General features: G+C 42.9%; 4 protein-coding genes across 5 annotated transcripts; 2 read left to right on the top strand and 2 right to left on the bottom strand.

Moving 5' to 3' along the window:
* The first annotated feature begins 554 nt into the window (after positions 1–554).
* On the top strand, positions 555–4,009 carry LOC112876317 (ABC transporter F family member 4-like). 2 transcript variants are annotated; one of them, XR_003225287.1, is made up of 3 exons: positions 555–2,401; positions 2,891–2,938; positions 3,630–4,009. XR_003225287.1 is itself a non-coding variant. In XM_025940403.1 (2 exons), the coding sequence occupies exon 1, from the start codon at positions 699–701 to the stop codon at positions 2,391–2,393; it is 1,695 nt and encodes a 564-aa protein (XP_025796188.1). In that variant the 5' UTR covers positions 555–698; the 3' UTR covers positions 2,394–2,401; positions 3,630–4,009. The 2 variants fall into 2 exon arrangements, 1 of the variants encoding a protein (XP_025796188.1); XM_025940403.1 differs by lacking the exon at positions 2,891–2,938.
* A 1,149-nt stretch (positions 4,010–5,158) lies between these two features.
* Positions 5,159–7,086, bottom strand: LOC112877034. The gene is made up of 4 exons (XM_025941232.1): positions 6,851–7,086; positions 6,490–6,685; positions 6,308–6,394; positions 5,159–5,455 (listed from the first exon to the last, which is right to left on the bottom strand). Exons 1-4 carry the CDS (start codon positions 7,078–7,080, stop codon positions 5,318–5,320), a joined length of 651 nt encoding a protein of 216 aa, XP_025797017.1. The 5' UTR covers positions 7,081–7,086; the 3' UTR covers positions 5,159–5,317.
* A 143-nt stretch (positions 7,087–7,229) lies between these two features.
* Positions 7,230–15,171, top strand: LOC112877535 (DEAD-box ATP-dependent RNA helicase 16). The gene is made up of 16 exons (XM_025941857.1): positions 7,230–7,738; positions 8,250–8,414; positions 8,804–8,893; positions 8,997–9,125; positions 9,811–9,911; positions 10,309–10,423; positions 10,842–10,973; positions 11,541–11,606; positions 12,053–12,232; positions 12,744–12,839; positions 12,960–13,097; positions 13,787–13,869; positions 14,134–14,171; positions 14,261–14,481; positions 14,809–14,869; positions 14,982–15,171. Exons 1-16 carry the CDS (start codon positions 7,481–7,483, stop codon positions 15,053–15,055), a joined length of 1,947 nt encoding a protein of 648 aa, XP_025797642.1. The 5' UTR covers positions 7,230–7,480; the 3' UTR covers positions 15,056–15,171.
* Positions 15,172–16,295: 1,124 nt separating this feature from the next.
* On the bottom strand, positions 16,296–19,698 carry LOC112876281 (transcription factor bHLH74-like). Its single transcript, XM_025940356.1, has 11 exons — positions 19,484–19,698; positions 19,334–19,388; positions 17,883–18,100; positions 17,710–17,801; positions 17,416–17,604; positions 17,262–17,327; positions 17,115–17,183; positions 16,947–17,018; positions 16,685–16,855; positions 16,509–16,596; positions 16,296–16,349 (listed from the first exon to the last, which is right to left on the bottom strand). The coding sequence occupies exons 3-11, from the start codon at positions 18,061–18,063 to the stop codon at positions 16,327–16,329; spliced, it is 951 nt and encodes a 316-aa protein (XP_025796141.1). The 5' UTR covers positions 18,064–18,100; positions 19,334–19,388; positions 19,484–19,698; the 3' UTR covers positions 16,296–16,326.
* Between the last annotated feature and the right edge of the window lie 2,652 nt (positions 19,699–22,350).

The raw sequence follows: 22,350 nt of genomic DNA, 5'->3' as shown, positions 1-22,350 counted from the left end.
AGCGTGAAAAACAGCGGCGATGGCAGAAGTGGATGCGCTCGCCGACCAGCGTGAAAGATAAAACATAGCAAGCTTTCGCCGCTCGTCATGGTTGCCGTCCAGCATCCACCGCTTGACCTATTGTTTTTGCGGTTCCTACGGCGCCGTGGGTGATGTGGGCAGTCCGCATACGTCCGCTTCAACGAAGCGGGTAAAAACGCGGCGCGATGTGGGTCCGTGTGCGGGCCTGTTCACGGGTTAGCGGCGCAACCTGCGCCGCTTGCATCCATACAAATAAGTCCTTAGAAACAAGCAAGCCAAAGTAGAAGTCTAAATGTGAAAACAACACCTAGCTAATCTAGAATGTAGAAGTAAACTTTTTCTTTTTTAACGGCCTGATTGCTGATGGACCAGGAACGTCAATAGTAGTTAGTTTGAGGTACGGGCCCGACGGCAGTTGGATCTTCTGCAGACCGCAGAAGATCCAACTGCCGTCGGGCCCGACCGTCCCGCCGCCGCCCCCCCCCCCCCCCCCCCCCCCCCCCCCCCCCCCCCCCCCCCCGCGTATTGGCCCGTCCCACTGTCGTCCCTTCGCCTTCGCCTCGGAGGGAGACTCCAAAATCCGAAAGCCCTGCACCCTTTTCCCCACCCACCGCCCGAAAAATTTGAAATTATTTTCGCTTCCCTCTTCGCCGACCTCCGAGCCCCGAGCCCCCGCGATGGCGGATCCGCCGCCTGTGCTCACGCTCCTGGTGCAGAAGGGCCCCTGCAAGGGGGCGACCCGGCGGGGCCGCGCCGGCTCGGCGCTCCGTGTCGGCCGCGTCCCCAAGGGCAACGACCTCGCCGTGCGCGACGCGGGCGCGTCGCAGAGCCACCTCTCCGTCGAGTTCCTCGCGCCGCCCGCGGCACGGTGGGCCGTCACCGACCTCGAGTCCTCCAACGGCACCCTCCTCAACGGGGCGCCCCTCGTGCCCACCGTCCCCGCCCCGCTCTCCGACGGGGACCTCATCAAGATTGGGGAGAGCACCGTGCTGTCCGTCTCCATCTCGGCCGATGAGGGCCCGCAACCACCCCCCGCGGCGACTAGGCGGTCCGCGCGCAGCGCAGCGGCGGTGGCGGAGGAACAGGGTCCCGCGGTTACGCGCAGGGCCGGACGGAAGAAGGCTGCTGCGGCGGAGGCTCCCGAAGCAGAGAAGGAAGAAGCTGCAGTTCCGACGCGACGCGGCGGGCGGAAGAAGGCCACGGAGCCACCCGATTCAGAGAAGGAAGTGAAGGAGGAAGCTGCAGTTCCGACGCGCCGAGGTGGGCGGAAGAAGGCCGCGGAGCCCCCTGAAGTGGAGACGGAAGAGGAAGAGGAGGAAGTGGCAGTGCCGCGCCGTGGCCGGCTGAGGAAGGCTGCAGCGACGGCCGCCCTTCCGCCACAGCCGCAAAGTACGAGGTCAACGAGAGCTGCTGCTAGGAGAGGTGATGCGGTGGGGAGTGGAAACGATGAGGGGAAGGTGGAGGGGACCGGACGGGGGGCAGGACGGGTTACAAGGGCAAGTGCAAGGAAGGCCACGCATGCTGTTCCTGAGGAGGACGAAGAGGAGGGAGAGGTGCCTGTGAGCAGAGATCAGGTAGGGAATCCTCCAAGGGCGACAGGCCCCAAGGGTGGTGAAGACAAGGATACCGTAAAAACCAGACATGGAGCTTCAAATACATCAGAGGAGGTGCCGGCGGCTGGGAGAGGCAGAGGAGGCCGAAGAAAGGCTACAAGGGCAAACACAAGGAAGGCTGATGATGCAATTATTGAGGAGGACGCTCAAAAGGAGCAAGAGGAAAGTGATGTTGCTGATGGCAGAGAATGCAGGGGCAGTCCACGGTGGGTGATGTCAGCGAATGATGGTGGTGAGGAGGATAGGATGCCAACTGGGGACGACAAGTTGGATAGAACCTCAAAGGCATCCATGGAGGATGAGAAGATGGTGGATGTGGAGGAGGATGCGCCATTGGCTCCGAAAGGGCAGACAGGGAGGGCAATAGAGGGGAGGGTCAATGCTCAGCATGCTACAACCAACAATGATGGCATGGAGGAAAGGGTGGGGAAGGATTCTAGCAGGGGAGGGGAAAATGAAGTTGATCGCGAGTTGAGGGAAAGAATGCTGCCGGAATCAAAGCTGGATGGTGTTGTAGAAGAGGAAGAGACTGACAAGAGGTCTATTGGTGGCACTGGGGAGGAAGGGCTTGTGGAGGAGCGGACTGGGATAAGCAGCTTAGAGAATATGACATTGGGGGAGTGGTTTGTTCGGATCGAGAAATACCTTCTAGCAAAGAACGAGGAGGCTGCTGAAAAGGCAATAGCTGAAGTGCGAGAGAAACATCGGCGTTTTTGCGAGCATCTTAAAACGCTCGAGAAGAGTTCTGATCCTTCTTGAGATCCATGGTGAGTGCAGCAGCATCAAGCAATTTTGCTATACTGCAGTTAACATGTTTTTGTGAGGAACCTAGAAAACTTGTGACTATATCTTTTAGGGTTTTGCCCTATGGCGAATGCTGATTATAATTAGATACGTTCATTTATTGCCTATTCCATTCTTGGCCATTTTCTAGCAAATGACTTGTTTGCAAGTGCCACTTAGTTGGTAATTTTGATTCTTCAGATATTTAAAGAGAACTGTGCTGTAGTATAGGCAAAGTGAAAAGTGGATTCTGCTTATTCAGTTCATTTCTAGAATCTAGTTACTGATGTATTGCTGCAAAATCATGCTGTTTGGCACATATTCTCCTTAAATCTGTGAAAAGAGCTGAGACATAAGCTGTGCGAAACAAGTCCATGCTTACTTTTTCTTTTTCTTGTTATACCACATACTAAAACTATGCCTTTGCATTGCTGACAAATTTTATGGGCCTATGCGCTGTGGTTTCATGAAAGTCATGGTGCACAGTTCACCTGCAATTTTGGATTCTGCCTGACCCTTAGGTATGTTGAGTATCTAATTAACAAGAACTATTTGGTGTAAAAGAATCTAGCAAATTCTTTTAGGCCCTGTTCAGAACCTTGGAATTGAAATCCATTCTAATAATCATAATTTGGATACAAATCTATTAAGCTAATATGATTATACGGAATATATTTGTATGCTATTGTTGGCCATATGAGGGAGATACTTATGTGCTATATTTCTACTATAGAGGAGTGAGCCAAAGAGCGTGCTATAAGTTACGTAATAGAAATACAGCTTGGTGGTGTATAGAATCAATTTCCATCTCCCACCCTATGAATTTAGGATAGACTTTAATCTAAACTTTGGAAAGTGGTGGGATGTCAAATTCTAAGCCAAATAGCCTAGTTTATTAAGTAGATTTCAATTCCTCCAAAATGAGAGGATCCAAACGGCCCCTTAGGATATTACACATTCATGGTTGGCCACCTCTGAGTGATTCAACAAGAATTAGAATGCTCAATCTTTTAATCATTGTTTGGCACAGCTCGTTGATCGCTTAAAGGGCAAAACGAAGATATCCTGTTAGTTCAAAGTTTTCTTTTGGTAATCCTGCCCTCCAACTGAATTAAATCTTGTTAGAACTAGTAGATTTACTTTCTAATAACTAATAGATTGCTTATTTGGCTATTATCCACAACTTGCTTAAGCCTGCCATGTTTTCTGCAGGATAATCTGGAACTACTTTGGTCAATCTAACATTGGGTTGGTGACACCCGGATATCACCAATGAAGACAACAATTTGCTCAAGTGTCACAAACTGTAGGATTGTGGTGTAGCCACCATTAGCGAGGTGGTGATTGTGGAAGTTGTTTGTTCCAGACTTAGTAGTTGCCTGGTAATATTCATGAATGTGGAGAGAATGTAGTACTAGTATGTATAAAGCAGTAGAGTTGAACTTCCATGTAATTCACCATTGCATCCGGTAGGGTTGCTTCTGTTAAGCATGTTCTGCTATGATAATTAACTGTAATATATCCTGTCATTTTGGATCTCTGGACAATGTTGCATCGACCGAAGTTTGAAAAGCAACTAGAGGTAGTCATCATTCTTCTCTGGGTTCCCTTTTTTTTCTGTTCTGTTTCCAACTGTGATTGCTACAAATCTGACATTTGTATCATTGCACATGTTGCTCCTCTTATCGGCTTGATACTGAACTTAATCTGCATCTGCACTTGCTGTCTTCCTCTCGCCTGATATGTGCATTACAGTGCGTGTCATTCAGTGCAAGAAAAATCTACAGCCTTGTTTCTAGACAGGAATTTCTCCTGCACTTTCACTCTTCCACTAGCCTGATCTGCCTGATAAACTGATAACAGGGCTTGTTGGTCAGCACAAGAAACATCTTTATTGTTGGTCAGCACAAGAAACATCTTTAGCCTGTTTTCTAGACCAGTTAAACGTTCGTTACTATACTTGGCTGGTCCGTATTTACATTTGCCTGGAGGACCAGCACAACATCCTGGAGTACACCGGTTCTAAATTCTGAGGCATCACCATGATCAATAGGATGCCTGACCTGCTGCAAGCTGCAGCCTTCATCTTATTGTTAAAAAAAAGATTACTGAATTTTAAAGTAGTGAGCGGCATCCTGATCCCTTGTGTGCAGTATGCACTCAGTAAGAATTTTTAGATTGCATGCTTCAATCTTTTTTACCTTCACAGCTCCGAATACAGCATACAAAACGTGGGCTAGTTCCTCAGACACCCATTAGTAACAAATAATCAGACTGCTTGCAAATTGATTTTCGGGAACAGCTGGTACATGGGCCTTCTTGAGAAACAAATACATCCCAGCGCACACAGCGATGGTCACTGGAGGCCATGTACAGAGGGCCTGTTTAGATCAGTTTGCGTTTTTGCAAAATTTTACTGTTGCAAAGGAATCTTACCAATTTAAAGTACTAAATAAAGTCTATTTGCAAAACTTTTTGCATGGATGGGTTGTAAATCACGAGATGAATCTAATGATGCTAATTAATCCATGATTAAGAAATAATTAGCGGATGGTTACTGTAGCATCACTGTTGCAAAACATGGATTAAGTAGGCTCATTAGATTCGTTTCGCGATTTACAACCCATCCATGCAAAAAGTTTTGTAAATAGACTTCATTTAGTACTTCAAATTAGCAAGATTCCTTTAGCATCTTTGCGTTTACAGCTTTTTTACGTTTTTGCAAACTGAAACAGGCCCAGAATGTAGTGTTCGGTCATTGAGAGCACACAGTTCACATTCTGCTGCGCCAAAAGCAATACCCCATTCTGCAGGTTACAGAAACTACAATGTTCAATCTAAAAATCTAAGGCCTGCAGCCAGTAAATTCTTCTAGCCTTAGTAGAGAAGCTCGGTGTGGATCATCGTTTCCTCTTGCCACGCATTTTTGATTCGCTCTTTGGGTTACCACTGGCTGGTGACTTGGACCCAATTGCCGAGCTCCATAGTGCTCTCTCAACATCCGACGGTGTGAAACTTTCTTCTCCTATGGTCAGTTCCTTCAGGACATACAGAAAATAAGCAAAATGGCAATCAAGTACTGCATATGTGTAAATACAAATTGTACTTTTTATCCAATGCTCAGCTGATACTGATATGAGCCTAATTGTACTTTTTATCCAATGCTCAGTTGATACTGATATGAGCCTACGATCTATATTTGAAATGACACCTAACTGAACTAGTGTTATGTAGGCCAAAGTTAGCACTGCAGAGGCTGCATGACCTACAAACAATAAAATGCTTTACTCCTATTGCCTTAGTGTGCTGACCGGAGCCTGGAATAGAAAGATAAACAAGAGGTGAAAAATTCCCGTGTCATCCTGGTGCACGCCCTGAAAATTTATCTACGCAATGTTCTCAAATTTATTTGATGTTAGCATTTGCAGGTCGTCAAATTGCAGAACCGTGCTGTTATTCACACAGGTACAGTGGGATCCTTTCTAGTAACACTCCATTAATGTAGAAATATATGTTCAATAATAGTCTATAGTTATAGTTTCTGAATACCAAGCCTTAAAGAAAGCACAATCAGCTCTTCCAGTTTGTCCAGACGGAGAGGGGTTAACACACCGAGTATAGTATTCTGCACCAAGTTAAACGTGTTTTATGTAATCTGCTCAATTTTTTCCATATTGGTACATTAACTAGGATATTCTAGTTATGGCCAAACTCTAGTGAGGATCACTACACGAAAACATTAATCAGTTGCAAATTTGCAGCCACCTGGGCAAAGGTACAGTTTGTGTCACGCTGAACACTTCAAATGACCAGACAAAGACACTAACTTTGCAACATTGACACATTGTTAGCAACCATGCGATTTGTTATATCAACGGGATAAACTATACCTTTGCTTTTGCCTGCAATTTGTCAGCAAATGCAAGGTACTGCTTCAGCGTGTATTCCTTTGCATTGCCCAAGGCCGTTACCATCGCCTGCACATAGTCCGTCCAAGGTCACAGCATTACATTGCAGTCAACCCGCACAGAGATGAAGAAATGTAGAAGACATTTTGTACAATAAAACCCACCTCGTCGGACATGAACGGCGCGACATCCGGTGCGTAGGCGGCGAGCACGGCGGACGCAGTGGCGGGGCCGACGCCCTTGAGCACGGTGAGCTCGGTGATGGCCCTGCTGAGGTCAGGCAGCGCCGCGAACGCCTTGCGCGATGCCGACTCCACCATCGCGTCGTCCAAGCCCTTGACGAAATCCATAAGTCTCGGCCTGGCCACAAGAGCCCAATCAATCGTCGGTACTAACATGCTTCTGAAGAAATTTCAGGAACAAGGACCGGACCACGCTCTAGGATCCGAAACTTCGAACGCAAAGCAGCGGGAAGGAAGAAGCTAGGAACAAGCATGAGAGTTCGAGACCGGCGGACGGACCGACCTCCACTTGCCGCGGGAGAGCTTCCACTGGAGGAGGCGCGCCAGCTCGGGCTTGGCGATGAAGGGTTCCGGGTCGCGGCCGCGAAGGAGGGCCGGGAGGTCGTGGCGGTAGAAGGAGTCCACGGCCACGAGGTCGGGCTTGTCCAGGGCTTCGAGCCGGCGGTCGTACGCGGCCAGCGCCGCGCGCCACGCCGCCGCGTCGCCGCTCGCGAAGTCCACTGTCTCCGCCATCGTCGGTTCGACAAGGTCGGTACCGGCGTCTGGCAAGAGGGGGAAATGGGTCGTTGAACCGAAACCGGCTGAACCGGCCGGTTTCCTAAAAACCCGGTTATATTTGGACCTAAACCCTAAACCCTCCATCGCACCGTTGTTCTGCCGTGTGCCGTAGATGTAGGGGTAAATCCGGAAAGCGGCAAAACTGAGGGCGAGGGTTTCTGCTCTTGTGCGCTCGCGCTCCTTCTTCAACCGCCGCCACAACTCGCTGTGCGCCTGTGCCTCATCATCGGAGCCCTCACCGCCGGCGACCTGACTGAGCAAGACAAGCGTCCTTCAACCCTAGAAGTCATCTGTCGCCAGAGACGCTGCTCCGCAGTTTATTTTTGTAATAATTTGGCGATTTGACTGAACGCCGATGCCCCGCGTGAAGCCCACCCCTGAGATGGAAGAGGAGGCGGAGGAGGTCAGGCAGGAAGTTGAAGGTGCCGGCGGGGCGGAGGGGTCCCCGGACGCTGCGGACCCTGGGGCCGGCGGCGAGGAGGGGACGGAGGAGGAAGAGAAGGAGGTCAGCTTCGATGAGCTGGGCTTGGACGAGCAGCTGAAGAGGGCTCTGAGGAAGAAGGGCATCGCGAAGGCAACCCCGATACAGCAGGAGGCCATCCCGCTCATCCTGGTGCGTGATCTCTGGCTTTTATTATCCTTTTGTTGTGGGTGCCTTTTGTTTCGTGCGAATTTAGTTCAGATGTTCGTCATCTGTAATCCAATCGACTACAAGTCTCGGGTCTGTAATTATTACTGTAGCGTTGGCATCTTAGAGTTTGGTAAGAAATAAACGGTAAATGGTGCAGGAACTATGGAATTTCAGCCCCCTTTATACTTGAAAAAACTTTGATTCTGACTAGTGTGATGGTAATATGCAAACTACAGCACTATTTGGATAGCCTGCATTTTCTTGAACTCTCGAAATAACTGTCAGTTGCCATCTAAATGTTTGTCATTAAAGACAGTCCTATTTAAATTTAGTTTTAGGCAAGCATATCACAAGAAGGATCTGGTTCACAAACTGCTGTGGCCTGTCCACCATACCCAGTAACACTCCAGACAATCGCTTATCCAGATCATGTGCAAACATTTTTTTTCTGTAATTTATGACTCTGATCAGCAACCAAATGTTGTGGTTCCAGGAAGGGAAGGATGTGGTTGCAAAGGCGAAGACTGGCTCTGGAAAGACCTTTGCCTACCTTCTCCCATTGCTGCATGACCTATTGAAGTTATCCTTGGAAGGCCGTATTCGTAAACCCGCACCAAATGCCTTCATCCTGGTGCCTACACGAGAGTTGTGCCAGCAGGTAGTGGGCCACAACCTTTCTTTTGCTGAGATTGTTTTATGATTTAGTTTGGGTTTAATTGTTACAAATGCTATATCTGTAGCAGTTTAAAGATTTATATCTCACTTTGATACATCCTGATTCATATATGAATTTTATTGTTGTTGGGTACACTGAAGTTTGCAGAGTACTTTGATACATCCTGATTCATTGGTTTGTAATTTGATATAGTGCAGTGCAAACATATGATTATTGTATCCACTATCGTGATATGTTTTGCCTTACTGCTCAATTGCCAGTAGCGATTAATATCATGTGGGTATAATATAGCTTCCTTTTCCTTTTCTCTTTATCTCTGCTAAAAAAGAAACTAACTCTGCTATCATTGTAACTATATTTGCTTACTATAGGTTTATAATGAGGCATCATCTCTCCTTGAGTTCTGTACATCCAAATTAAAGGTCGTGCAAGTGACTGCTAGCATGTCGGATAAGGATATTGTGAGACAATTCTATCTCATTTCATTGTTATTTTCACAACTTGGTATTATTGTTCTTTCATTATGTCTATAAGCACAACTAACTAAAACCCTGTTATTTGCAGACTGTTGCATTGTCTGGCCCCCCTAATATTCTTGTGTCAACTCCAGCTTGTGTTGCAACATGCATATCAAAGGGTATTATGCGTGGATCATCAATCAAAGAATCTCTTTCAATGATGATTCTCGATGAGGTGCACTTCATTTGTCTTTTAAGCATTTTTTTGGTTGTTTGCATACTTTATGAGTCCTCCAATATAAACATGAATGCCAGTGTTGATGTTGTGTCTCCATATTATTTTTCACAGTCTGTGAACTGATGTAAAACTGCACTGTTCAGATTTTGAAAGTTGTTCTTCCATTACCTGATTGAGTCTTTGAGTTTAGTTCTTTGTATGTATTGGTGCATATGATGATATTAATTTTGAGCCACTGCAAAAAGCTGGAGATCCATACTCCAAATTTGTGGTGACATTTTTTAAAAACTGCAGTGCTATATACTTCATCCATTATTATAGTGCATATTTTTGTATTTAAAGTCTTCAAAAGTATATATTGACCTTTAATTTCTCTTTCAACGTGCAGTTTTGTCCATTGCCACAAAATCAACAGCATCTTAAAGCGTTTTGAAATATGAGTTTATTGATACCACATTTATACTCTAAACATACATATAAATTGACTAATTGTTGGTCAAAGCTTACAGAGTTTGAAGTTTGAACTTTTCAAATCAAATTATGCCTTATAAAAAGTCGAGGGAGTACCAAATATGCTATTTATAGTATTGCACATCAAATTATGCACTTCTGTGGATTGACCATAATGTTCAGGCAAGCTCCTTTTGAAGAAGTTGCTAATCTATTAATGGTTAGTTCCCAGGCTGACCTTCTTCTGTCCTATCGCTGTGAAGATGACTTAAAAGCTCTCATCCCACATATCCCAAGAAGCTGTCAGTCCATTCTGATGTCTGCAACTTCAAGGTCAAATGTGCTCCATGTTCCTTTTTTTTTGCATTTACACAGCCTATCTTGCTTCCACTGCCTACATTTAGGATTTCTCTAAGCGTCTGCGTCTTCATAAATACTTAGTCAGATACTTGGCACTTCAAATTGTGACTTTTTGGCTGTATACAGTTTTATCATGCTGATTCTCTTAAGTGGTTGCTGTTAGACCTGTTTGTGCTGTATATTACTCTTGGTAAAACCCTGCTAATAGTTCAATTGACATGCATTTAACATCTAAGCATTGGAGGTTGAATCCATGCTATTGCTATCCCTTGTTACATGATAACATTAATAGTTGTATGATTTACTTGAGCTCCTGGTTCCATTTGTCTTTCATTTATCTGGTCTGGTACTGAATTCGATGATGTCACAGCTCTGATGTCGACAAATTGACGAAGCTACTTCTGCACAACCCATTTGTTCTAACTCTTATGGAGGTTGGTCGAGCTAAGGATGATGTGATCCCCAAAAACGTACAACAGTTTTGGGCAAGTCTCTTCTGCTACCTTATTATTTGATATCTACGAACTTGTTCTCCATTTCCGTATTGCTATCAGTGTTTTTAAGGCGGTGGTGGTGGCTCGCCTCGCCTAAGGTGTCGCCTTAGTCCGCCTTATCCCACCTTAGCCCGCCTAGGCGATAAGGCGGTGGTGGCTTGCCTCGCCTCGCCTTAACGCTTTAAAAACCATGATTACTATTGCAACTGGGATATTCTGAAAACTTCTAAGAAGAAATAAAGAGTTCCCATGTTAGATATCATTACATTTTCCTGTCTATCCCTTATCTGGTTCATTCTTAGATTATGAAAGTTTTTCTTATTTGCAGTCGTTTCGGCTGAATTTATTTGGCATTTTGAGCATTTATTTCTGCATCACAATCATTATGTTTCATTCTTTTTTTACCCAGATCTCGTGTGATGCCAAGGATAAGATGCTTCATATCCTTGCACTCCTAAAGTTTGAGCTTATTCAGAAGAAAGTTCTTATATTTGTCAACTCGATTGATGCAGCATTCAGATTACGACTGTTCTTGGAAAAGGTGGATTGAACTACTAGTCTTACCCTAATATGAAATGCGATTGGTGATCTAGATCTGTGAATTTGAATGCTAATTTGCTTGACACCAAAAAGAACTTTCAGTGTCCTGAATTGATTCTTGGAATTCCTATTTGAGATAATTCAAAACTTCATGTGCTGCAATAATTGAACTTATGACATAGTTTGGGCTGAACCACTCTCTCTGTTCCTTTTGTATTTGATATTTTAAATATGAACATACAGTCATGTAATCGTTGAGTCTCTTGATGTTTCCTTAAATTCATTTTTCTCTTAAGCTACATGTAGGATACTGGTTCAGGTAAGTCTGTAAAAAATTCATGAAAGGAGTTATAAACAGATCGGTGCTACATCTTGTACTGTCATTTTAAGATAATGCTATGAAAACTTATGTGCACACTATGATTATTTGCAGGAATACTATTCACTTCACTGTTTTTGTTGACATATTACTTTGTTCATCGCTGTTTGCTTCTGTATGGTTTCTATTTTCCATATACGCTTCATGTATTATTACTACAATCTTATGATCAGTATATGCTCTTTACAGTTTGGGATAAGATCTGCGGTGTTGAATGCTGAGTTGCCACAAAATTCTCGACTACATATTATCGAGGTAACATATTCCATGGCTTGTATTAAATTTTGTGACTAGGAGAACTTAATTGCTTAAATGAAGCAAACAACTTGATTCTGACTTGAACTCTCAGATAGGTTCCCTGTAGCTTCTTAGATTGTTTGTTAATTCTGTGGTTGTGATTAATTCTGCTACTTTTTTTATTCTAACTGTAGCCTAGTATAACCTGAATAGCAATATCTTTGTGTGCTTTTTTCCAGTCTTGTGACCCTAGCTGTTGACAGACCTAAAAAAAATCATAAATACTAGTCCAATAGTTAGGGAAGTGAAATGGTATGCAAGGGTACCAGTTAGACAGTTTCCAATTATTTAAAGCTTTGATTGGATTTTTTTTCCTTTTCTTTTCCATTAGAAGCTTGTACAGATTACTTCCTTGCACTGACAAGGTAACTCCAGAAAGGACTTATTACTTTTTTATTTCTTAGGCATTCAATGCTAGATTATTTGATTATCTGATAGCAACGGATGACGCTAAAACAAAGGAGGAGAAGCAAACTGATAAGGAAAACAAGAAAGAGGCAAGGGTGTCCCGCAAACATTTGCAGCAGACTTTAGATGCTGAATTTGGAGTTGTCAGAGGAATTGACTTCAAAAATGTATTCACAGTAAGTTAATTTCTTGACATAATCATTTATTCACAATTTCTGGACCTACTGTGTTCTAATCTGATAGTGCATATCCTGTTAGTGTGAGTTCTCATCTGACTCCTATGGAGATTGACTGTCCTTTTGAAATTCTTCATTGATATCGAGCTGTAATAGCATATTCTATAGATGATATGTACAATGCAAGCTTTATTATATTTTTTTTTCTTAGAGTTCACAGTTGCATCATCTAATATTCATCATGAGCAGTAGATGCTGAATTTTATGTACTGAGAAATCATCAACCAATGCTCCTCCGTAAAATAAATTAAAGAGGATTTAGTTTGAACTTGTGCTGTATGGTTCACCACTGGTTCTCTCTTTAAAAAGGTGTATAGCAGAAGTTTAAATTTTATCATCTTTTTTTCTCGCGCGTGTATCAGCTAAACAAGGTCGCGGTAAATGACGCGCTGATCTCATGGTTGAAGTTCTGAAGATACAGGATTGACCATTATCTTTAATCCTTTTTTAGGTAGTTAATTTCGACATGCCACCGGATCCTGCTGGGTATGTTCACAGAATAGGACGAACAGGGAGAGCAAATAAGACCGGTGCATCCGTATCACTTGTAAGTTCAATTTTACATGGTTCAATCATATAGATTATCGTCAAGAATATGTAACATGTTGTAAAGTTTCTATATGTTCTGTTATCAATGCCCTCATTTTTTTGTTAATCGCTGCTTCAGGTTTCGGAAGTGGAGAGTAGTATTTTTGAAGAGATTGAGCATATGTTGCAAGATATTGAAAATAAAGATACAGATTGCATTTCACCTTTCCCACTACTTACAAAAGATGCTGTCGACTCTCTACGATATAGGGCTCAGGTCAGCAATATATCTATTGTGGATTATGTATACTTGAATCTCTTTTAGCATATTCTATATTGTTATTTCCGCCTATCTTTTTTCAACATTATCCTAAAATAGATAGTAGGTATTGAACAATTGCTTTGTGAGGCTATGCTAGACTGCTAGTATGAAAGTGAGGCATGGTTGCCTTGTGGGAATCTACTATTGTGATTGCTGACTGGTCTGAAAGCAAATCTAGTATTAATGTGCTATCCAGTTGTTGGCAGCCAAGATGGAATCTTGATCATATTTTTTATAATCGTCCTTTCCATGTCCCTTTTGTCTATTCCTGTTATTAGTCAAGGAGGTGTTGTATGTGTATATGTATATAGACAAATGTGACCATGCCCATTAAGCATGAAATCTTGTTCAGGTATCTCTATTTGTGTTAATATTGGCATTCCTATTCCTAGCCTGGTAAGGAAGTTCACTTTCTGAGCAATGAATTGCATGCTTTTGCTTTTTGCTTGAGCAAACTATTTGACTAAGTAGTAGTCAGGCAGATAAGCAGAATAGTAGGTGCGGGTCATCTTTTCTAGCTTCTAGCACATGGGTTCATATTTGCATAAGTTTTCTTTTACAATTCTTACATCAATTTGTTTGTGTACTCTTGAAACAGCAATACTAATTTGGGTGGCTAACGTTAAATGACCCTGCTCTTACAGGATGTTGCGAGGAGTGTGACAACACGTGATATACAGGAAGCACGTCGCCAAGACATAAAGAATGAAATCCTGAATTCTGAGAAGTAAGATTTTGTTGAAAATGCAACTTGCATAATGATAATTGAATCTCTTGAAAACATCTTCCTGGTTCTCCTTGGAAAAGGGGGAAAATCCCAACTAGCTGGATACTTCTAGCTAATAAACTGTGTGATTTCTTGCTGATAGATGAATAAATCAAAGATACGAATGTGTACATTTGCTATTTCATGAAAAAGGATCATCTTCATTCAAAGCAATTTCTGCCCCCGTATTTTTTCCTGTAACAATGATCCCTTTTTATCCTGTAGATTGAAGTCTCATTTTGAAGAGAATCCAAGAGACCTTGGTATGATTCATGAGCCTTGTGCAGAATAGTTGTGTTAGTAAAGTAACCTGTCTGACCAGTCGATGCTGTTTTTTGTTTCTTCTTTTCAGATTTGCTCAAGCACGATAAGTTGCTAAGCAACAAAGAAATTCCCGCACACCTGCGTGATGTTCCTGACTACCTAATTGATCCAAAAACAAAAGAAGCAAGCAATGTTGTCAAACTTTCCAGGGCTGCTATGGGTATCGACAAGCCCCAAAGGCGGAAACGACAGGGATTCAAGGGAGGATCCGGCAGAAGTAGAGACCCCCTTAGGACTTTCTCTGCTGAGGTACATTTATCCATTTAGTAACTTCGGAAACCTTATTTACAGTTCCAGACACTATCCATGCCCTGCTTCCCTGAACAATGATGAATTTTTTTTTTCTTCCTGCGCTTGTTTCTTGCTTGATCATGAGATAATTCATGCCATAGTTGCCAGATGGTAGTGTCTGGGATGAACTATCATCATTAATCCAGATGAACAAGCCTACAAGTGATTAAAGAAGCATAAAGAATTGAAATAATCTCTCGCGCACCCTGGATCTTTTTCTTCAGTCTGTCTATAAATGATACTCGTGCAATTCTTTCCTGCACTGATTTTCTTGTTTGTTGGTAGGGAAAATCACGGAGACGAGGCATGAAAGATAGAGAGGGGGAACAGGATAGAAGAAAGAAGAGTAAGAAGGCAGAAAGCTGATGTCTTCCAAGGAGTTATACTATTAGCTCGCTCAGTTTTGTAGGCTTCTCGACTTCTTGTTTACTCCACTCAACTGTGGAATCTTTGGACAGGTTGTTTAAACAACGGCAAGGTTTATGGGTGGCAATTTATTTTACTGGTGACACTAGCGACCATGGGGGTGTAGAATTTGTTTCTCGCCTGATGGGAAACTTAGTATCATGCTCTTCTCTTGAATCCATGCGCTGCCGTTCAGGGAAACATTAACAGTGATGCGAACAAAAGTTTTAGGGTTTGATTGAACTACCAAAATTCCTTCACCAGAGCTGGGAATAGTTAAGATCATAACCGATGTGATGATTTAGCTACTATTCTTACTAAACTCGCTCAGTTATGCAGGGATTCTGGCTACTGATAAGGGTGCTTTAACATCATAGCGGCAACAAAGGGAATTCTTGGTTTGTTTCATTTAACTAGCATCAACGGTGAATTTGCATGTTTTACCTTTCTCACAGATGGGAATATCTGGAGACACCAATCTTTTCTCTTCTTTTTATTAGGAGGTACCTATAATTGTTAGATTCAAGCGCTAGGTCTTCTATAAAGGGAAAAGTAAAATGCTACCCATACAAATAGTACAACTCTGTTACGATAGATCATATGTTTCGGGCCCTTTGGTAGATGAGGCCAAGCCTTTTTGTTAGCAAGGGATGTGGTGTGGGCAATCGTACTAGGCGATTTGATGACGTGCTCTGTCAGGCTCAAAGTCTAAACTGTCAGAACTTTTCTGGTTGACTAGCTCCGTTAACTCCCTACAGAGAACTCTGCAACCAATTGCCGATATGTGGTCGGTCTTTTGTGCAGAAAAACCTCTTCCCTTCGCACTTCTCGATCTCGTGACATTTTACTGTTTTAATAGCATAAACGTAGGATGATCATTTCCTACTGCTTTCATTAAAATTCTACTCGCATTTGCAAAAAAAAACAACAACAATGAGTTTCCTTCCATTGCATGATGAGACCATTTGCATACAGTGCATGTTTCATGGAATTTCTGACAATGCATTAGTCTTCAAACTCTGCATTTTTGTACCTACGATTTCATTATACTAGCACTACGTTTAGGTCCATCAGCATTCAGCACTTGGTCCCAACAATCTTCTGCCCTTGGAGTTCATGGATGATACTGGGTTTCCATCCGAATTTCCACAGGCCAAAGCTCAACAGAAATTTACAGTGGAATCAGTTTTTCTCCAGCTCCAGCTGTACATGATCCTTAGATCCATACCATAAACGATGAGCCATACAGTATGGGGAGCAACAGAAGGAAACCGGCAATGAATGGTTAGGCCTCCAGCTATACAAAAAAAACTTCATTCAGCGAGCGCTTTACGATGATTCAGTGATTCTATGATGATTCAGTGATTCACAGAACAATTTGGGAGCAATGTCGGCAGCTCACTGTTCTATCTTCATGGAACCTGTAGAGTACAGAAGGAACATTTTGGTAAGATGATTGGATAACTTGAGACATTAAGTATATTTTAGATAAGAGAGGAACAAAAGATAGCTGATTATGAACATGTGATGTAAGAGCTGGATAAGATATCACAAAAAAACACACTAAGTCATATATATACCAGAGTTGTTGGCGCTGCTATCGGCTGCCACACCAAGGTTGAAGTTCATCTGCGGCAGGTTTTGAAGTCCTTCCCACATTGCAGGTATCTGAATTCAAGGTTCAAAAAAGTCTATCACCTCTTCAGAATCTGGAGATGTATCTGAATCAGCATGTCATGAAATGGACAGAAATTACCTGGTTCATTGTCGAGACGTCATGAATTGTTCCCTGCAAAACATCAGCAGGATTGGAAATGTTGCACATCATTTCTGGCTGCATGATTCCTTGGCTAAACTGAGAAGCAAGGCTGCTTGATCCTGCATCCGCTCCATAGAAAGCAAAATGTCTGTCTTGTGAAAGCATCATCTACAGACAAGAATTTCCATTTAACAAATGATATCTAGAACAGCATCTAGAGAGATGTACAATGATAAGCGGATCGGGCAAGTGGATTTACTTGTTTGGATAGAATCTGCTCAATGTCAAAACCAAGCTCTGGGTTGACAGTTGCTAGTTTCATTGACAAGAACTGCAAGTTTAAAATTGTATTACAATAGTGGATTATATTCTAACAAGATGCCACACATACTCCAAATCAACTAAACTATAGATGCACTAACACTACCTCGACTTGCCGTTGCAATGACTGCACATAGTTGATAATCTCATCAAGCATGACTGCCTTGCCAGTGATCTGTTAGGAAGAAAGCTGTAATGTGTGGAGTACAGGAGTCTTTGACAAGTTGCTTGCACTAAACCAAAGAGAACTTACCTTACTGCATCCAGGAACAAGATCTTGAAGCAGCTTCATTCTCTCACTTATCTTTTTTCTCCTCAGCTGCACATATTTTCATCAACTTCAAGCGTGAGTAAGGAGAACAAAGCAAACTGAACTAGCAGTTCCTTATCACAAGAGAGAAGTTTACTCTTTCTGCAAGGCTGTGGCTGTTAGTGGCTTGGCCTCGCTTTGCCCGGACATGAACATAATCCTCTTTAGTACCATCGCCATCAGAAGAACCTTCCTTGCTTTGCATTTTGGGCGAAATCTTTCTGTTCCCCTCCAATGAATTCCTTTCTGGCTGAGAAGAACCTTCTGTTTGTTGATCACCAGCATTCTATAGCCAACAATTACAATACAAACGGTCATTACCATAAAAAACCATTGACATAATACTACATATCTAGATTAGATAGGAAGTGAGGCCAACAAGAAATCTTACTTGCAACATCGCAACGCAATCATCCATTCCTTTCCTCTTCTTCACACTCCCGCTATGCTCATCACTCATTTGGATGTTCTGACTGAATGTACCTGTGGGATTATCATTGTTTCCATTAGCTACAGAATTTCACCTTCAGAAAGCTGCCTAGGACATGATTAAAAAAAACTAACCAGATGAAGATTGATACAATCCTGGTCTTTCTTCTAAACCCATACTGTAAGGTCCAAATCCATACGGTCCACTGTTATAGCCCATCTTCTGATGCATTGTGACAGTATTCCAATTTGCCTCGGAGAATTCTCTGCCACTATTTGCACTAGGACATTGATCAGATTGCTGGCCTGAGTACATCTCCAATTGTCCAGAAATACCAACGTTCCTTAATCCCCTGTTGAAAAATGAATTGAAGGTGAACAGGATGGATGAAAAAATACCACTAAATTGCACCATAAAGACTTGACATATAAAGGGTGCCTTGTACACAAGAGTAAATATTGATCAAGTCAGCAACACCTTTTATTTCACATAAATATACCCCTCAGCTTGTTTTTTTGAGGTTGGGGGAAAACAATATCATGCATCTGATAATCCTATCAGAATGAAAAGCAGCCAGTCCCTTCAAGAACAGCCACTATCCCTATCTACAGATCAAAAGAAGGGCAAAAGAACGATCCACCGTCCAGACAAAGGCCTGCTGTAACTGTATTACAGCTGGAGAAGATGTGCTTCATACATAGCCATAGCCTTTGGGAACAAACAAAATCTGCCACAGGGTAAAGAAGCACACAGACCAGAAAGTGAAAACTTTGAACCCAGGGCATAAAGGAGGGGACACAGGAGAAATAACCCCATCATTAAGCAAACAGCACTCACTAACTGAGTCTTTTGGACCAAAGTGAAGGAGATGGGAGGAGAGACTACTCTTCCTAAAAGACTCAAAACCCCAAAGCTAATTGGAAACAGGGAAAGCCTACCAAATCTTCAAGAACCAGGCATGTACCACACTAGTACCATGAAGTTTTAAAGAAAAGAGCCATGCTTCACCAGATGAAGAACTTGCAAACAAGATTGGAACCAACCAAGCAGTATTGTCTCCTTTAGGATATGGCTAAGGCAGCCGCCTCTGAGAAGCTAAAAGAGCTCCTAATAATGCTGCCGGAAATTTAAAACTAAGGGGAACTCTAAAAATTTAAAACGAAGGGACCTTTTTGGATGAGTAATAATCACAGGGCTAGCATCTTCAGGGGGCACATTGAAAAGATGAAGCTGCCTCCACAGAGGATTATCGATCAGCCTGTAATTTCTTTCATAATCTTGGAATGAACAACAAATGTGAAAGCTTGTAGAAATACTTCCGCATCACCAGAGCTCACAGAAGGAAAGGGAGCAATAGAGCAAGCTGGAAGTTCAAGCTGAACTGGCGAGGGCGTGAGGCTATTTGAATGCATAGATAGCAGGAATAGGATCTGCAAGAAATAACTAAGGCAGTGCTGAAGCTTTCCCAGAGCAGGGGGGACGAAAGCAACGACCTTTGACTACTCCATCGTGTGATGAGGTGGTGTAAAGATCTTGAAAGGAACAGCTGCTAAGATGTTCAAGACAATAACTGCCTGAAAATTACCTGACCGCCGAATCACATGAAACTTCAACTCCAAGAGGCTGGCCACCAATTTCACCTGCACAAGGAGAGAAATGCGTTGAAATAATTTCATTTCAAGAACTCAAGAGCAGCTGGATGATCTTTCTTTTTTTTTTCCGTTTGCAGAATTACCTGGCGCTGGAGCGCGTTGGAGAGAGAGACGGCTTGGTTTCTTGGCCCCTCCCCAAGTATGGATCGCAAATTTGACCGCGAGGGCAGGGGGTGGTGAAAGATTTTAAGGACAGGATGCGGAAGCAAAAGGGCAAGAAGGGAGCCTGCTGCTAAGTGGTGTTTGTTACCTGCCACTGAGGTGAAATGATTCCTTCTTGCCCTCTGGCAGAGGGTTGTTAACCACTGCAACTGCCCCCCCCCCCCCCCCCCCTCCCTCCTCCCCCTCCTCCCTCCCTCTCTCTCTCTCATATTTCCAAAACCTTAGCGTAAGCTAACAACACCTAATCAAAGGTAACAGCAGACTAGTGTACTATTATGAGTAGTTTACTGCTTGCTTTACTTTAGTACACAAAGATTAGCTGTAGTAAGGAGAAAATAAAGTAGGGAGTAAAAAAATAGTGTATAATTCTCACCTGCCCAGCCTTGCATGCCCTCATGTCCTGTGGGCCCCAGTTCGACTGTGGACCGTCCTATTGAAATTTGTATATTGTTTTCTAGGTTGATATTTTATTGATTATCCAATAGATAGTACGTAGCTGCAAGTTTGAATTGAAATAAAACGGTTTTTGACCAAGTATAGGTGATTTTTAAGAAACGGCAGCAAAGCCACAATCCATTTGAGAACAAATTGCACAAATGCGAGTCAGGTCATTTTATGGCTTATGAAGTTTATTTTCTAGGCTTTATAGCATGCTTGAATTTGTAGGTGTGGCGCAGCAGCGCTGTTGCTACTACTACTTTACAAAGAGCAAATTATGATGGCTTTGTTTATAAGGGTAGGGGTGCTTCTCTTCCACACCAAGCTTTGAATGAGCCATGTCTCTCTTTCTAGCTGACATGCTGCCATCTATTTGTACACTTGGTCTTTTTCCCTCACCCCTGCCAGCTTACCTGCAGCCGTTCCTCTCTCTCCCCCTCTCTATAGACACCCAAGGAAAAGAAAGAAGGGTAGAGAGAGAGGGAGAGGGTGAGCAAAAACATAAGGAATCTTGTAATCTTTTCACCTTCTTGTCCTCTACAGTCTGAAAATGCAGGACGCTAGCTGGATTTGTGGGATATGGTCAAAGCATGCACTGTAAGGCATCCTGCTGCTTGCTTGCTTGCTTAGGTGGCTCCATCTTCACAAGATCTTTCTCTCTTTTCCATCTTTCTTTATAGGACAAAGAAAAACTTACTAGTACATGGTGATGGAATGACTTCAGCGTCAATCAAATCACACAGCTCTAAAACTTTGATCACTCTCCATGTCACAAAAATAATAATGGTTTTAATCCACCAGTCAGTCAGATGGGGGGGGGGGGGGGTGGAGGGGGAGGGAGGAAGAGAGTAAAATAAATGAGCTGTAGTATGTACATTACCCTCGTTCAGACGCAGCAAGGCACCTAAATTCTGCATCCCAATGAGAGAATCTGGGACTTGTATTATGTGTCGGTGTGATTGGCTGTTTACATCCTTGCTTTGCACTAATCTAAGCAGTATATATACTTAATACAATACTTCAGTCCAAATTGCCTGCTTTTAATATTGGAGCATTAGCTGTTACTGTTATCCTGTCCCTGTGTTGTTCTTGCAAAGGGATCAGAGGGTGATGCAACTTTGCACTGAACTCTTTTCTCAATTTGGTATCTACTTAATTATCAGGAAATGCTTTTTTTAGATTGCAAAAGGAAAACTCGAAATGCTTGTTTCGATGGATAGCATTAGGTATGATTGAATTGAATCAAGTGAAAAAAAAATGAAGAAATTTCTCTACCAATCCGAACGGATTAGGTCAAACGTGTGACTGTCCCGGTGGAAGAGCAAAAGAATCAGAGCTAGAGCAAAGTAGTCATGGTCTAGTTCACGCGGACCAAGTGTGCCAGTGCACTAGGCTTAGTGACATCATGCTTGTACAAGGCAGAGCTCACAGGCTGATTTTAAAATCAACCTCTTGTTCCAACAGTCTACTCAAAGATCCAGAGGGTTTTTCTATGCTCCTACATACTACTAGGCTACTAGAAATACCTATAAGAATTTTGTATTATGAACATGTACAATTTGTTGCTCCTCCTGTTCAGTGGGGGCCTGCCCCTGTCCCCTGTTCTTTCATGGGTAAAAATAATCGTTGCTCCAGTCACCAATGCAAACATCCATTTTGGTTCTAATTATGAAGAGGTTTTGTTCTTAAGATCATCAAGGATTGTCTTCGGTTAGAACTTCGATTTATTCATTTTCCATGAGATTCAAAGGGCCCATCATGACTGTTGTAGTTTTTCATTGCTGTCTCTTCGGCAAATTTTTTGCTTAGGCTAGTCCGAGCGGAGATTTCATGAGAAGTTTTATGGTCATTAAATATCATATCACATCAGCAAATTTGCTGATATGGTAGGATCATTACGAAGAAAGTCAAATTTGCTGACGTAGTAGGATCATTACGATGAAAGTGGAGGGAGAGTTTCATAGGATGTGAGAGGAGTTTTATCACCATAAAACCCAACTAACACAGTTACCAAGTTCTCAGTCTTGATAATTGTGCAATAAAACTGTGCACTGAGACTGCCACTATATCAAAAACAGATTTCTTTGATGTGTTCGGCGGTTGAAGCCCACAATAAATTATGTGATCTAAAATAACAATTGCATGTTTTAAGACCAAATACAGCACATAGGGAATTTAAGGTTTAGCCAGTGGCATGTGAGTAACTTTTCCTACCTTCCAATTCCAAACCACAAAGAGCAAACTCATTGGCCGTATCTCGAGGAAAGCTGGTTGTCCCTCTTTCCAGTGGACCGGGGGTGAGACATTAGTGATTGACCACACCGCTAAGCGCTCTCAATTAAGGGGGGTA

The sequence above is a fragment of the Panicum hallii genome, chromosome 9 (assembly GCF_002211085.1).
Source record: "Panicum hallii strain FIL2 chromosome 9, PHallii_v3.1, whole genome shotgun sequence".
Taxonomy (NCBI): Eukaryota; Viridiplantae; Streptophyta; class Magnoliopsida; order Poales; family Poaceae; genus Panicum; species Panicum hallii.
The sequence above is the reverse complement of the archived record's forward strand: the minus strand, read 5'-3'. Positions and strand labels throughout refer to the sequence as shown.